Source organism: Amphiura filiformis, chromosome 11 (genome assembly GCF_039555335.1).
Source record: "Amphiura filiformis chromosome 11, Afil_fr2py, whole genome shotgun sequence".
In the NCBI taxonomy this organism is placed as follows: domain Eukaryota; kingdom Metazoa; phylum Echinodermata; class Ophiuroidea; order Amphilepidida; family Amphiuridae; genus Amphiura; species Amphiura filiformis.
Window position 1 is genome coordinate 49,585 of NC_092638.1, and position 14,966 is coordinate 64,550.

General features: G+C 36.7%; 1 protein-coding gene across 1 annotated transcript in view; it reads right to left on the minus strand.

The window, feature by feature from the left end:
• Positions 1–1,416: 1,416 nt before the first annotated feature.
• LOC140164172 (mixed lineage kinase domain-like protein) overlaps positions 1,417–14,966 on the minus strand; it is a 38,385-nt gene continuing 24,835 nt past the window's right edge. Inside the window, exons 6-9 of the mRNA XM_072187413.1 lie at positions 8,254–8,387; positions 6,405–6,454; positions 2,484–2,633; positions 1,417–1,475 (exon numbers count right to left, since the gene is read on the minus strand). Of these exons, the coding sequence (XP_072043514.1) occupies positions 1,417–1,475; positions 2,484–2,633; positions 6,405–6,454; positions 8,254–8,387 (393 nt within the window). The remainder of the gene's footprint in view (positions 1,476–2,483; positions 2,634–6,404; positions 6,455–8,253; positions 8,388–14,966) is intronic.

Genomic DNA, 14,966 nt, shown 5'->3' on the forward strand with positions numbered 1-14,966 from the left:
GAATTTACCCTTTTCAAGTGAACACTAAACAATCTCAACAAATGTAGTTTTTACATCCAGAAAAGAGATCCATAAAATCCTTGCTGAATGAATAACGTTAACATGGAGAAAATATCCTTATCATACTTTACATTAAAATGATACTATGTGCACAGACCCTGATCAACACTACTCATCATATACTCCGCGAAACTATAAACTGCAGAAGATACAGTGACATTTTTATACCAATGTTAAACTGTTAAAGTAGTACTAGTATATCTACAGTTTCGGATTATTAATCACCAATAATTGTTTCTTTATTGAAATTTAGCTGTACCCAATAATTTATGTACACCTTTTCAAACACTTCCACATGACTTGATGGCAGCAGGATGTCTTCAGTACTCAACTGCAAAATGAAAAGAAACAATAGGCCTAATTGTCACTCCTTTCAAGGAATATCTAACAAACACATAATGCAAAGCTTTAATCCAATGACAAACAAATCAACGTGACAGTCATTCATATTGGCCATGTGGTTACCATGGTTACTCGGCTGGTTCTCCCATGCGCGTTTTTTGGGGGGGGGCGCTAGCCCCCCGGGGTAAAAGTCGGAGGCGGCAAAAAAGAAGGGGCGGCGGAAGATAAAGGGGCGGCAAAAAGAGTAACAAAAGAAAAAAGGGCGGTACTTAAGGGGCGGCAAGAATAATTATGAAGAAAAAATTGCGAACAATTATTTAAAATTAATGAAAATATACCTTTTTGACTATCAACAGCTCTAAGCTGTGTGGGTATTAGGGGGGTGTAACACCTGTAAAATGTAACTTGAAAAAATTGGTGAACATTTTTAGCCCCCCCCACATCCCCCACTTTTAGATTTTCGAGAGCCGTCCTGGCTGGCAAAAATTTGGGTCAACCTTTTCGGGCTGTTGCTGCAAGGGGCGGCAAAATTCACATTTTCTTAGCCCCCCGGGGTAGGAGCGGCCACGGTACGCCACTGGGTTCTCCTCCCCGCAAAACACTGAGAATGTGTCCCGTACATCACCGTTGTTAGCAGCTGTTAGCCGAAAGAACAACAGCAACAATAACACACCCTATACATACAGTGCAAGTTTTAATATAATTTGCCATAGAATCAAAACATAGTAGGACTATTAGAATAAAATTCTTTTCATTCCCATCACAAGTGTATTGCAAGTTCTCACGTCTCAGTATGACGTCAAGAGTGTACAAACCAACTGACTACACGTACCCTTTATGCGTCCAAAAGCGACTTTTGATGTACATTAAACTTGCCCCTTAAATATATATTTCCAAGCCCGCCGGCCAACCCCACCCTCCCTTGCTAGCATCTCCGCAAATCTGGCTAGGCCATTGCAAACACATAACACAAACGTACACAAAAGTGAAATGATCCTTTTTTCACAGCATTACTCACTTGTCATCCTGATCTTCAATGCTATTCTCGATATCCTGCAGCTTTTCCACTAAATCTATAAAATGGAACAAAATATATTGTAGGAAGTTTATAAAAGTTTGCCATATCAATCACTGGATATTCATTTGAGTGTCTCACATGTTGTAAATGTAAATAGAAACCATTATTTTTAAATAACATCTTTCTTTCGTTTTAGCAACAAATAGTAGACTATGTATCATTAAAAAATCTTGTTTATAAACTTTCAGTAGCTCTTACGAACACATTCCTAAAGGCTTAAGGCCGACAGATCGGTGTATGCCCGCTATGTCAAAGGCTCACTATGACGAAGTGTCGTTATGTTAAAGGTTCGCTATGTCGATCTGGTATTTTCCTATACCAGATGGTTCGATGTATCGAATATGAAATAGGCCTAAGGTTCGATATGTCAAAAAAATAATGTTCGCTATGTGGAATATAAAACAAAATAAGGTTCACTACATGTCGAAGATTCGCTATGTCGTATATGAAATAATGTTCGCTATAGTAATTATGAAATAAGGTTCGCTATTTTGCAAATGAAATAATGTTAGCTAGGTTTAGGGTTAGGGCTAGGGCTAGATTTAATGTGTAGGGTTAGGCCTATAGGGTTGTAGAGTTAGGGCAGATCTTATGTTGGGTTAGGGATAGGGTTATGGTTAAGATCAGGGTTTGGGTTAAATTCGACATAGCGAACCTTATTTCTTATTCGACATAGTGAATCTTACTTATATTCAACATAGCGGACCTTCGACATAGGGTTAGGGTTAGGGATATGGATAGGTGTAGGGTTTGGGTTGTAGAGGTAGGACATATCTTAGGTTGCGGTTAGGGATATGGTTTTCGTTAAGATTAGGGTTTGGGTTAAATTCGACATAGCGAACCTTATTTCTTATTCGACATAGTGAACCTTATTTAGTATATTCAACATAGCTGACCTTTGACATGTATAACAAACCTTATTTCATATTCGGTATAGCGAATCTTCATCATAGCGGGCTGTAACTGACATATCTTGCAATATTAACACAAACAAAACCCATACCTGCAGCCGATGGACGCAGATCCCGGGTTCGACACCTGCACTTGTTGATCAGGTCCTTGAATTTGCCTGGAAGATTGGGCAAATCAGGAACTTGTTCTGCTTCCTCCTTTTCGACCATGTAATGTGGTAGGTCATCGTCGCTTTTGAGGTCTGAAAATAATAAGTATTTTTCTATACTTTAAAGGAATGTATATTTTCCAAAACTCGATTTTTTTGTATCCATGGTGTTACTTGAGAAATATTATTAAATGTGACATGATCTGGTCAGGGACAGACAACAAAATATATAATCAAACAGAGAAAACTACATGCTATAGTTTTAAAACAAATAGAACTCAAGTTCAAATAGAACTCAAGTTCAAATAGAACTCAAGTTCAAATAGAACTCAAGTTCAAATAGAACTCAAGTTCAAATAGAACTCAGTAGCAAACATGACAACAAGCTCAGAGCAAAATAAGCTGTGTCTTTACTCAATAAAAGCAAGTTCACTACTTATATTTTGTTGTCTGTCCCTGAAGAAGAGCAGTTTATCTGTTCGAAACGTCCGTTGGTTGCTTTTTTGTCTGTTTGGTTTTGCTTGTCTGTTTATCAGCACAGTGATTTTCATCACTTCCATTGTACTTTTGTACTATTTTCCTGACATTTCTGTGGGCTCTGGAATTGACAATTTTGGCCATCGAACTTTGCCTGTTTTTGTGCCTACATTGGTTGCTTGTTTTTTTGTGCCTGCTTATGTGCACAGTGATTTTCATCACTTTTTCCAGTGCACTTTTGTATTCCCATTGATCCCTGTTGTTTTTGCAGGTTTAACACTTCTGTGAGCCTTGAAATTTGTCATTTTTGGCTATCAAACTTTACCTACTTCAATGCCTACATTTGTTGTTTTTTGTCCCCATCTGCGCACCGTCTTGTCTGTATTTTACTTGTTTCCCTAGGAGTGTTTCTTTACAGTCAAGTCATACCTCAAAAATCTATATTTCAGATATGGCCCATCATTCAGTGGGACATTCCACCTTATTCTATAATAATACCGGGGTATAAGCATAGACCAACCAAACATAGGTATTATGAGATATGATGTCACTAATCTACACTCATTTGACATAAACAATGTGTATTTTGGGGGGAATATTTGCCAAGGCGGCAAGGACCTCTGTGACATTATCCCTTGATTAATTCCACACCTCAGGCAGCATCCATGTGGTTAAATGAAACAGTTTTAAAGTGATGCTGACCGAATCATTTTAGACTGATTTTTTCTCAAATTGAATAACAAAGACATACAGACTATGACGCTTTGGGCTTGTTACATTTTTCAGTGATCATCAGTTAACCATTCTTACCTTAGGGGCTGTGCAATAATTATGAGCCCTGGGGAGGGTAAAATTGGGGGGCAAGCAATTTTTGGCAAGCCGAGAGGGGGGCTAGCGATTTTTGGCACACATTCATGCGGCACCTTTTAAATAAAAGGAAAACAGTACGGTAACGCTTAAATATGCATATTTTCCTGCTCGCTGCGCTCGCAACATGTATCGAGACCATTTAAGGTTTGTAAAATGGGATCCCAAAAATTTGGCATGTACAAGGGAGGGGCAAATAATTTTTTTCGGGCCGAGAGGGGGGCAAGCAATTTTGGCGGGCCAAAAGATTTTTGGCGAGCCATTTGGAAATTGAACCCCACCGGGGGGGCTCATAATTATTGTGCAGCCCCTTAACCATCATAATACTCTTCTAAATGCATCGAATACACGCATGCGACATTTTTTACACAGCATTATTTACCCTCGGTTATGTATTTGTTGTGGCGATATATTATTTTATATCCCGTGCCCTTCTATTTTCATTTATTTATTTAATCAAAATTATGGTGTCATTCCCCCCGAGTGAGAAATCACTCTCTCGTATCATTTCGATTAGACTATTGTAAAACGTCACAATGGTCTTTTTGTAAACGGAGGTCTTGTGGACGACGCAAACTGAGAATGAGTTGTAGCTTGTAGCAGTCACTCAGAGAGATAACACCTCTCCATAAAATCTCCGTGTGCGTCAAGATTTGGACACAACTTCTTAGTTTAGAGCGAGAACAATTCTCGCTAATTATTACTTTGATAATGGAGTTTATTCTACTCCCAGTTCACTTGTTAGTTTTAATATAAAGTTTCATACGGAATGAAGAAGATGTAGTAAGGTAATAAATAACTTAAATATCAGTAAATTGTGGTTTTGATTGTCTTGATGTTGGTGTGATAATATTCGTGCTTGGCTGAGTCTGAAAGCCTAAATAAGACCCTGGTCGAACCTCTAGTTCTATGGAGAGCTTTTCATTAGCGCACATACCAATGCCAAATCTACGATGAAGAGCAGATGACCAGAACTACCAATCTGAGGGACTAGCCGAGACGAGTGAACCAAGACGCATCTACCAAGCCGTGTGATTTATCCTGGTACCTACCTTGCCGCCTAAATATTTAGCGAGTCCTAACCCCAAAGCTCTTTATTAGATACTTTACTCAGGGTGTGTACATTTTTTAGTTTTTTTGAGAAATGTTTTCTTTAATATTTTTACCCCTTTGTGGTTTGGATTTTGGACTGGATTCATGTTCCTTCCAGGGACCATTTTTTCTTATAATTTTTAAGACAAAATAACTCCCGATGGGCGTTACTGTGATTGCGCGCAAAATCATCACGAAATATTAATGTGAAATTTTGTGTTTCCAAGCCAATGTTCAACTATTCAAAATTTTTGCCCAAAATAAGGGTGAACTTTTGTGTTTACCGGGCCAATTTTCAATTTTATACTTTTATAGACCAAAATTAAGGTGAAATTTTGTGTTTCTAAGCTAACACTATTTTTGGTAATATCGCAACCGCTAGTACAAAACATTTATATTTGAGCGGCATGGAGGCTTCATAATATACTGCGTTGCAGTTGGTTGGGTAAAAACCAATAAGTGGCCTACCATTATCAAGCGTGGACTGTAAGCTTTTATAAAAACAAGTTAAATATAATTAACTATGTAAATTAGCTCATGCATAATTAACGAACTCATAGCCAAATATGATGAAAAAATATTTTGATTTACATTTTTGAAGTGTATAAGTACATCAATGTAGCATTTACATGCAGTTTTAAATACATTGCTGTGTTTCTACATATAGTAAAATTTTGACTATTTTTTTTAAAACAAAATATGGACATTATTGGGCTATTTTTAGGGCATAATTTGGCATAACAATGGTTAAAATATGCAAGTTTCCAACATTTTAAACAATTTTATGATGTTTAAATGGTAGTAATAATAGGAAAAAGGTTTTTTTGTTGATAGAGAAGTGATAACTTATCAGAACTGTTCAAAAGATAAGACCTTATTTGTGTAAACATTTTGTTACATGAATATTAAGCCATTTCGTACCATATGGCACGAAATTGATGGGGTAAAAGAATAGGGTTAACTTTAAGGTAAAACACTATTTTAAACTGTTGCGATTTGGTAGTTCACAGCATCTTGCGAATGGTATTCAGCTGTGGCAAAAATTGCATTGTTCATTTCATAGCGAGTGTGTATAAAAGAATTCAAATATCACAGATAGACTTTTGTAGGTCCTGTGGTTCTTGAGTTATGCTGAAAAGAGGGCTGAAACACCTGCAACACTTACAAAAACGTTCATAACTCATTAACAACAATAAATCGAGCAAGTTTTTAAAGTATATGGTTTGAAGAATGAACTTTTGCAAAACATCAAAGTGTTATTTTTCAAAAAAATTATTGATTTAGATAATGAAATCGATTTTTTGGCTGCTTCGACAAACAATACCTTGTCTACCCTTAAACTTTGGTAGATATCTCGTTGTGAGGTACAAAACACAATACTAAAACATCTAACCATACCCTTAATTAACGTAAAATTATAAAACTTACCTTTATACGGTTCTTTGCAAGTGGCTATCTCCCACATAACAACACCAAACCTGCGATTTAAAAAAAAAAAAAGAAGGTTTTTCTTCTTCAACATAATGCTAATAATCCCGCAGCAGGTTATTATTATTATTATTATTACAAAGGCATTTATTAAGCGCCATTTCAAGCGATCACAGCGCATATACATAATACAAGCATTATACATATTAATACATTTTTAAAAACACAAGAATATGAACAGCAGTTATTAAAAACAAAATTAAGACAAATTAAAATAGGCAATTAAAAAGCCTGTACATAATACAGGGTGTCCCCCAAAAAAGAGGCCCCTCATTGCGCCCTCTTTTTCTCCTATTTCTGAAAAGTTGATTAAATATATTTTGGTATGTAAAGAAACCTTTAATCGTTAGCTTTAATAAACCAAAACAATTATTTCAATCGGCTCACAACTTTTGAAGATATGCCCTTTTGAATAAAATTACCCGTTTTTCACTCTGTCCACGGATAGCAAACAGAGTGGTTGGGATGGCTCATGCTGTGGAGTGGCCTGCACGATCACCAGACCTCACACCACTTTTTTTCCTAATCTAAGATCTTCGCAAACGTATTACTGAATGCATTTGCAAGTATCCGGCGCAAAAGTATGGTACACAACGCAATTGATGCAATGAGGACCAGGGCTGAAACCTGTATTCGCCAAGGAGGCAACCAGGTAGAGGGCAGAGCAGCACAGTAAACTCAGTTCAGAAGAACCAAAGACAAACCAAACAGCCTTTTAGGGAAAACGAGAAATGACTTATGTTGCAAATAAAAAAAAAAAAAGAAATCAAGAAACAACAAAGTAAGAAAGTAAGAAACATAATAAAACAAAAAGGCATAAATTACCAAGAAAAAATAAGTAATTGCAAGTAAAGCAAAAGAAGTCCAGCGCTCGAAATAAGGCGCGTCCTTGCGTCAAATACCCGTGAAAGTAGGCACGGACCCGCAAATTTCCTACGGTAAGGGTCCGCGTGACCCGTAAAAATTGAACCAAGCAAAGAGCAGAAAATCCTAGTTTTGTTGTTCCACTGGAAAATCTGGTTCACATAATAGGTTCACACACTGAGTACACTTTCATTTTAGTTCCCATCAAGTTTTCAATCCGGGTTCTCAATTTTCTACAATCTACATACCGTGATCGTCGTAGCTAATTCTCTCTCTTGAAATTTCAAATGCATGGGTCCGACGTCGGACCCTTGAAATTTCAAATGCAAGGGTCCACAGGACCCTTGGATTTGTCTTCTTATTTCGAGGCCTGAAGAAGTCCCATTCGGGGTCCACTTTACCCACAAATTAATGACACTATTAACAAAATCCATTGCCCATAAACCCACCGGTAAAGCCCATTCCATAAATAAAGTTATTTTATAAAGTTATCATTGAGGAATGTTTGATATTCATGCATGGTATGTGTACTCCTTTTCAATCTTTGAAGTAGCCAAACCTTCTCCGTGGACAGAGTGAAAAACTTTAAAAGAGCATATCTTCAAAAGTTTTGAACCGATTGATAAAATTGTTTTGGTTTAAGCTAACGACTCAATGTTTTTTTACATACCAAAATATATTTAATTAAGTTTTCAGAAATAGGAGAAAAAGAGGGCGCAAAGAGGGCCTCTTTATTTTGGGACACCCTGTACATGTATGATGTATACTCACCATTTTAGAGGATATCTACCTATTACAAAGTATTAATTTTAATATTTATTTTTATACCAATAAACACTAACAAAGGTTGCATTATTTATTATTATTTTGTAGTATTATTTATATTATTTAAGTCCAGTAAGGATATCAGTGTGTTAAAACTTACGAGAAGATCTCACTGCGTTCATCGTAAGGGAGGGATGCGTTCATCATATGTTCAGGAGCAGAGTAGCCAATTGACCGTGTTTCATGGTTTTTACCGGAAGATGTTCTTGTGTGCACGAAACCCAAATCAGCAATCTGTTATGTCATAAATATGATATAAGTTAGTTAGTTGTATCATTTTATATATTAAGTGCAATATCAGATATTTATTTAGTAGGGTTGGCCACGGTCAAAAAAAATGTTCTTGCTGAGGTGAAAGAACTTTGGTTGGAGGTTACAAAAATGCATTTCGAAAATTCAGCTGAAGTCCGTTGCCATGGCAACGGCCCGATTTGTGTTTTTTACAATATTCGCCTATTTTGGAGCTAAAAAAGTGAAAATTGCCCTTAAAAGGACGCCTCGTTGCCTTAATATACAAGTTGGTATTTAAAAATAAATTGTATCATAAAAATAAATTTCTAAATATCGATTTCTGGCCTGGCAACACTGCAAGTTTTTCAAATTTGAAAAATGCCATTTTTTACCGATTTTGGCGATACGAAAAATTAACTTTCGCGCTCACCTAGGATTTTGTCGTTATGGTTATTGGTAGAACATACCTTGCCCCCAACATATATAATAAGAACAGCTTGGGGAAATTTATTTCTCTAAGGAAGGTGTTGCCAGAAAAACATACATTTTGTAAAAATTCAAAATTCTCATAAAAAGAAAATTTGCTGCATTTTGCCCTAGATTTAGCACTTGTGATGTAATGAGTTATATGTAGAGTCAGTTTATCATCATGGTCAACTATTCTGAATGTTTCGAAACAATAAATGAAGTTTAACTTTAATGCGGTGTTGCCAGATGCCCAAAATTATGAAAGCTACATTACGCAAAATAGCCCAAAAAAACTTAGACCAAATAGGTCTAAGTTTTCATGTATGAATCTAGTCAATCCAGTCAAATCACAGTCTATTATTATAAATCATTTTATCATAATTTTCACCTGTTTTGAATGTTTGGAAACAAAAAAGTTCATCATACAGTGTTGCCAGATGCCAAAAAGTAGAAAAGGTACAATTTTGGTTTACCCTGTGCACCCTGTGTTTTTAATAACATTTTTGGTTTACCGTGCGCACTCTATTTTCATAAACAGATAAAAGGACATTTTTTTCCAATTTGCCCCGAATTTAGTACATGTGATGTAATGAATTGTATGTAGAGTCACATTATCACCATAGACAACTATTCTCTATGTTTCGAAACTTTAACTTGCAGTGTTGCCAGATGCCTAAACTATGAAAAATAGGACCATTTTTTATGTATGATAAACAATTTCTTTGATTAGAATGAAAGTTCATCTGTGTTGGTAGTAAACATAATTTAGAGGTTTAAACCTTTGATCACAACACAAAAATTTTTGCGTACCTGGAATTTTCAGTCGACACTTCGACTTTCATCAGCAGACTGGCAACTCAATTCAGAGGTCAGCGACCTTTCGGACACTTGACCCCAAAATCGGGTCATACACTCTAGGTAGCCATACGGACCAATATTTGAATTTTCAATCTAATCACCCTGTCCAACACAAACTTGGTGTCATTCAAACTTTATATCACCGGGCTGATTGCATAGTCACAAATCCTGTTGACAAGGAGGAGGAGAAGTCGCACATCAACGCTGCGCTTGAAAATTGCGGCTATCCCAATTGGGCTTTTGACAGAGCTGTTAAACCAAAGAAAGACAAGAAAGACACAGAAAAAGTCAATCGTGAGACTAACACTGAGACAAAGGGACAAGTGGTTTTGCCTTATATAAAAGGTACATCCGAGGCGCTTAGAAGAACTTTTGGCACCTACGGGATAAGAGCGAGCTTCAAGCCTACCCAAACGCTAAGACAACTGCTTGTTTCCCCAAAAGACATAACCGAGAAGAAGGACATAGCTGGGCCGGTTTATTTTATTCCATGCCAAGGACAAACCCGTAAGGGTCAGTGTTCCGAATCTTATATCGGCGAGACAGAAAGATCACTTCGCACTAGATTTTTGGAACACCGTCGCCCCAGCTCCACCTCGTCTGAGGTCTCCCAACATATTCACATCGAGTCTCCCGGCCATCACATAGACTTGGACAAAGTTCAAATTCTGGACAAGGAACCCAGATATTTTGAGCGTGGTGTGAAGGAGGCCATCTATATCAGAGTGAACCAGCCATCGCTGAACAGAGACGGGGGCCGATACAAGCTACCTAGAGTGTATGACCCGATTTTGGGGTCAAGTGCCAGAAAGGTCGCTGACCTCTGAATTGAGTTGCCAGTCTTCTGATGAAAGTCGAAGTGTCGACTGAAAATTCCAGGTACGCAAATTTTTGTGTTGTGATCAAAGGTTTAAACCTCTAAATTAAATGTCTTTGATGATGCATCTAAAATACAATTAAACTATAATAAATTATGATATGACCCTTTAAACTATTTGTTTAAACTGAAACCCTTGGGACCGTTCACAAACACTTGTTAGGGGAGCCTGATGCATAAAAGAGGGGGGGGGGGGCTGAAAATGTTTGACCCTCCTAAGGGGGGCCTGAAAAAAATGACCAGAAATTTTCCTGGGAAAATTGAGTTTATATGCTTTTCTATGGGGTTGACCCATAATTTTCATGTCAAAAGGGGGCACTGAAATTTTGTGGTCTGTAAAGGGGGGGCCGAAAATGTTCGCGATGAAATTTTTTGCATCATGCCCCCCTTACAAGTGTTTGTGAACGGTCCCCTGTTTTCAGACGAAAATTTGTAATACAAGGAATTCAAAATAATTTTATCATCAAGGGACCCACATAGAGGAATACGACATCGATCGTGAGTCAATCTGCATTCTGTTGCCTGCAAAAGCCGAAGATCAGAATGAAATTCTGAAACGACCATGACCAGATATTTTTCTCAATTTATTGGTAAACTTAAAACGTATTAAAAACGCCAAATTGCAGTCACAAAATTGATAATATTAGTAAATCACCAAATCAAGCGAATGGTAACAAAGGTATGCGGAAACGAACTGCATTATCAATAACAAAGTATGTGCCCAACGATTTGTCTTTGGCATGTCGCTTTTTTGAAATATCACCACAAATGTTAAATTTTGGGAAAAACACCCCAAAATTGAGAACAAACACGAACCTTACAAAGTAAATACATAATTATTCACACTCGGCGGCCCAGCCACTACCTGCTGCTGTGATTTGGGGGTAATTCGTTGCTTCCCCTCTTCAGATACCTGTACTTCAAGTATACCCCACGCCTGTACATCAAGAATGTCTTGTTAAACTCAAACTTATGTTCTGGAACACTTTTGATCAAATACCTGGTCATATAATCATGAAATTGGAACACTGGTAAAGAGTGTATGTGTATTGAAAAGATTTGATTGGCCAATTTCTTTTCCAACTTTTCAGCAATATCTGAAATGAAAATGAAAATTGGCAATACTGAGGACTTATATTAAAGTAATGAAATTACAATTTTGTTTGTAAACATGTTTACTGGAAAGTTTATGTCAATGTTAAAGTGGTTAAGGGAACTGGAATGAGCGTTTTGAGCGCTTCGACAGCATTTTTTGTGGGACATGAGAGCACATCAGACATATTGAATTGCATTCTGAATACGAAGAATTTCTTTCTGATATCAAATAATTTTCATTTAATGAAATTCACGATATAATACAAATTTTATGACAAATTATTAAAATTTGATATTTTTCACATTTTCGAGATATAACAGCCCTCGAAGTAAATTTTATAAATTTAATGATATAGTCTAAAAAGTGTATGTAGCTGGGAGGAAAAGCCGACGATCAATTGAAAATTTTGACCTTTCATATTGAAGATATGGATTTTTTCCCAAAAAGACCTAATTTTGTTGGTGTTTTGGGAAAAAATCCATATCTTCAATACGAAAGGTCAAAATTTTCAATTGATCGTCGGCTTTTCATCCCACCTACATACACTTTAGGTAGAAATCATCAGATTTATAAAGTTTACTTCGAGTACTGTTAAATATCAAAAATATCAATTTTAATGATTTGCCATAAAATGTGTATTACATTGCAAATTTCAAAAAATCAAAATTATTTGATATCAGAAGGCCATTCTTCGTATTCAGAATGCAATTCGATATGTCTGATGTGCTCTAATGTCCCACAATAAATACTGTCCAAACGTTCATACCCCTTCCCTTAAGTAAAGTACAAGGTTTAACTAGTGGCAAATGGTGGTCATAGACCACAAACCTAGCTGGGTGTGTTAGTGTTGTGGAGGTATCTGACCCTTGCAAAATGATCCAAAAATGTTCCCCTGGTATGAGGTTTGTTGCAACTGAGTGTGAGCCCCGTACCTCTTACAGATGTCCATAATGAAATTCAAAGATTTGGCCCCAGATGACCTTTGACCTGACCCCTGCAAAGTGTTCCAAAATGTTCCCCTTGGCATTAAGCCCCGTACCTCTTACAGATGTCCAGAAAATGCATTTCTAAAATTTGACCTCTGCATGACCTTTGACCTGACCCCTGCAAAATGTTCCCCTGGTCATGAGATTTGTTGTCACTGAGTTTGAGCCCCATACCCCTTACAGATGTCCAGAAAATGAAATTTTAAGATTTGACCCCAGATAACCTTTGACCTGACCCCTGCAAAATGTTCCAAAATGTTCCCCTGGTCATTAAGTTTGTTGTCAGCGAGTTTGACCCCGTACCCCTTACAGATGTCCAGAAAATGCACTTCTAAAATCTGACCTCTGCATGACCTTTGACCTGACCCCTGCAACATGTTCCCCTGGTCATGATATTTGTTGTCACTAGGTTTGAGCCCCATATCCCTTACAGGTGTCCAGATAATATAATTGTAAGATTTTACCCCTTTAATGACCTTTGACCCCAATTCTGTGTGTCAGGTATGGGCACTGGGTAAAGCCGATGCACATGTGTAAGTGACGTCATTGTGCTATGTAATATGTGGCAGAAGAAGCATTTTGAAAATATTTGGTTATATACCGAAAATGCCCCTTTAATGACCTTTGATCCCAATTCTGCTTGCACCCTATGGGCACTGGATATAGCCTATACATATGTGAAAGTTACGTAATTGTAGGGTGTAACATGTAGGAGGAGAAGCATTTTGAAGTTTGTTGCCAGAAGAAGAAGAAGAAAGAAGAATCGGATAGCAAAACAGTACCTAGCTCGGGGGGTTGAAAACTCCCCAGCTAGGTAAAAAGCTCTGAGATTGTATGGCATGTATGGTGTATTTTTTACAAAATCCTCCTATGTCTGCTAGTATTTGACATCTGGCAACACTATGTTAAACATTCACAACTGACAAACAGATAGGTTAACATGGTTAAAGGGTCATATCGTAATTTATTATAAATTAATTGTATTTTAGATGCATCATCAAAGAAATTGTTTATCATACATAAAAACTTGTCATATTTTTTTTAGTTTAGGCATCTGGCAACTCTGCATTTAAATTAACGTTTCGAAACATATAGAATAGTAACTGTTGTCCATGATGATAATGTGACTCTACATACAATTCATTACATCACATGTACTAAATTCGGGGCAAATTTAAAAAAATTCCTTTTATGAAAATATGGTGCCCAGGGTTAACCAGAATTGTATATATTGAAAACACATGGTACACAGGGTAAACCAGAATTTTACATATCTTTTCTACGTTTTGACATCTGGCAACACTGTATGATGAACTTTTTTGTTTCCAAACATTCAGAACAGGTGAAATTATGATAAAATGATTTATAATAATATAGACCGTGATTTAACTGGATTGACTAGATTCATACATGAAAACTTAGACCTATTTGGGCTATTTGGCGTAATGTAGCTTTCATAATTTTCGGCATCTGGCAACACCGCATTAAAATTAAACTTCATTTATTGTTTCGAAACATTCAGAATAGTTGACCATGATGATAAACTGACTCTGCATACAACTCATTACATCACATGTGCTAAATCTAGGGCAAAATGCAGCAAAATTTCTTTTTATGAGAATTTTGATTACAAAATGTATGTTTTTCTGGCAACACATTCCTTAGAGAAATAAATTTCCCCAAGCTGTTCTTATTAGATATGTTGGGGGCAAGGTATGTTCTACCAATAACCATAACGACAAAATCCTAGGTGAGCGCAAAAGTTATTTTTCGTATCGCCAAAATCGGTAAAAATGGCATTTTTCAAATTTGAAAAACTTGCAGTGTTGCCAGGTCCGAAATCGATATTTAAAAACGAATCTCGAAACACAACTTCGTTTGTAGATAGAACAAGGATGGGGCTTTTTTATGATACAATTCATTTTTAAATACCAACTTGTATATTAAGGCAACGAGGCGCCCTTTTAAGGGCAACTTTCACTTTTTTAGCTCCAAAATAGGCTAAAATTGTAAAAAACACAAATCGGGCCGTTGCCATGGCAACGGACTTCAGCTGAATTTTCGAAATGCATTTTTGTAACCTCCAACTAAAGTCCTTTCACCTCAGCAAGAAAAAAATTTTTGACCGTGGCCAACCCTACTAAATAAATATCTGATATTGCACTTAAGTGTTAAAACACTTATATTTATATGAATAAGAAATTAATTAAATTGTAGACCTGAATTTCATATTGTTGGTAAAACAGTGCATTAAACCCCCTTTGCCACTGTTTAGGGTCCTATATACAGGCATATAG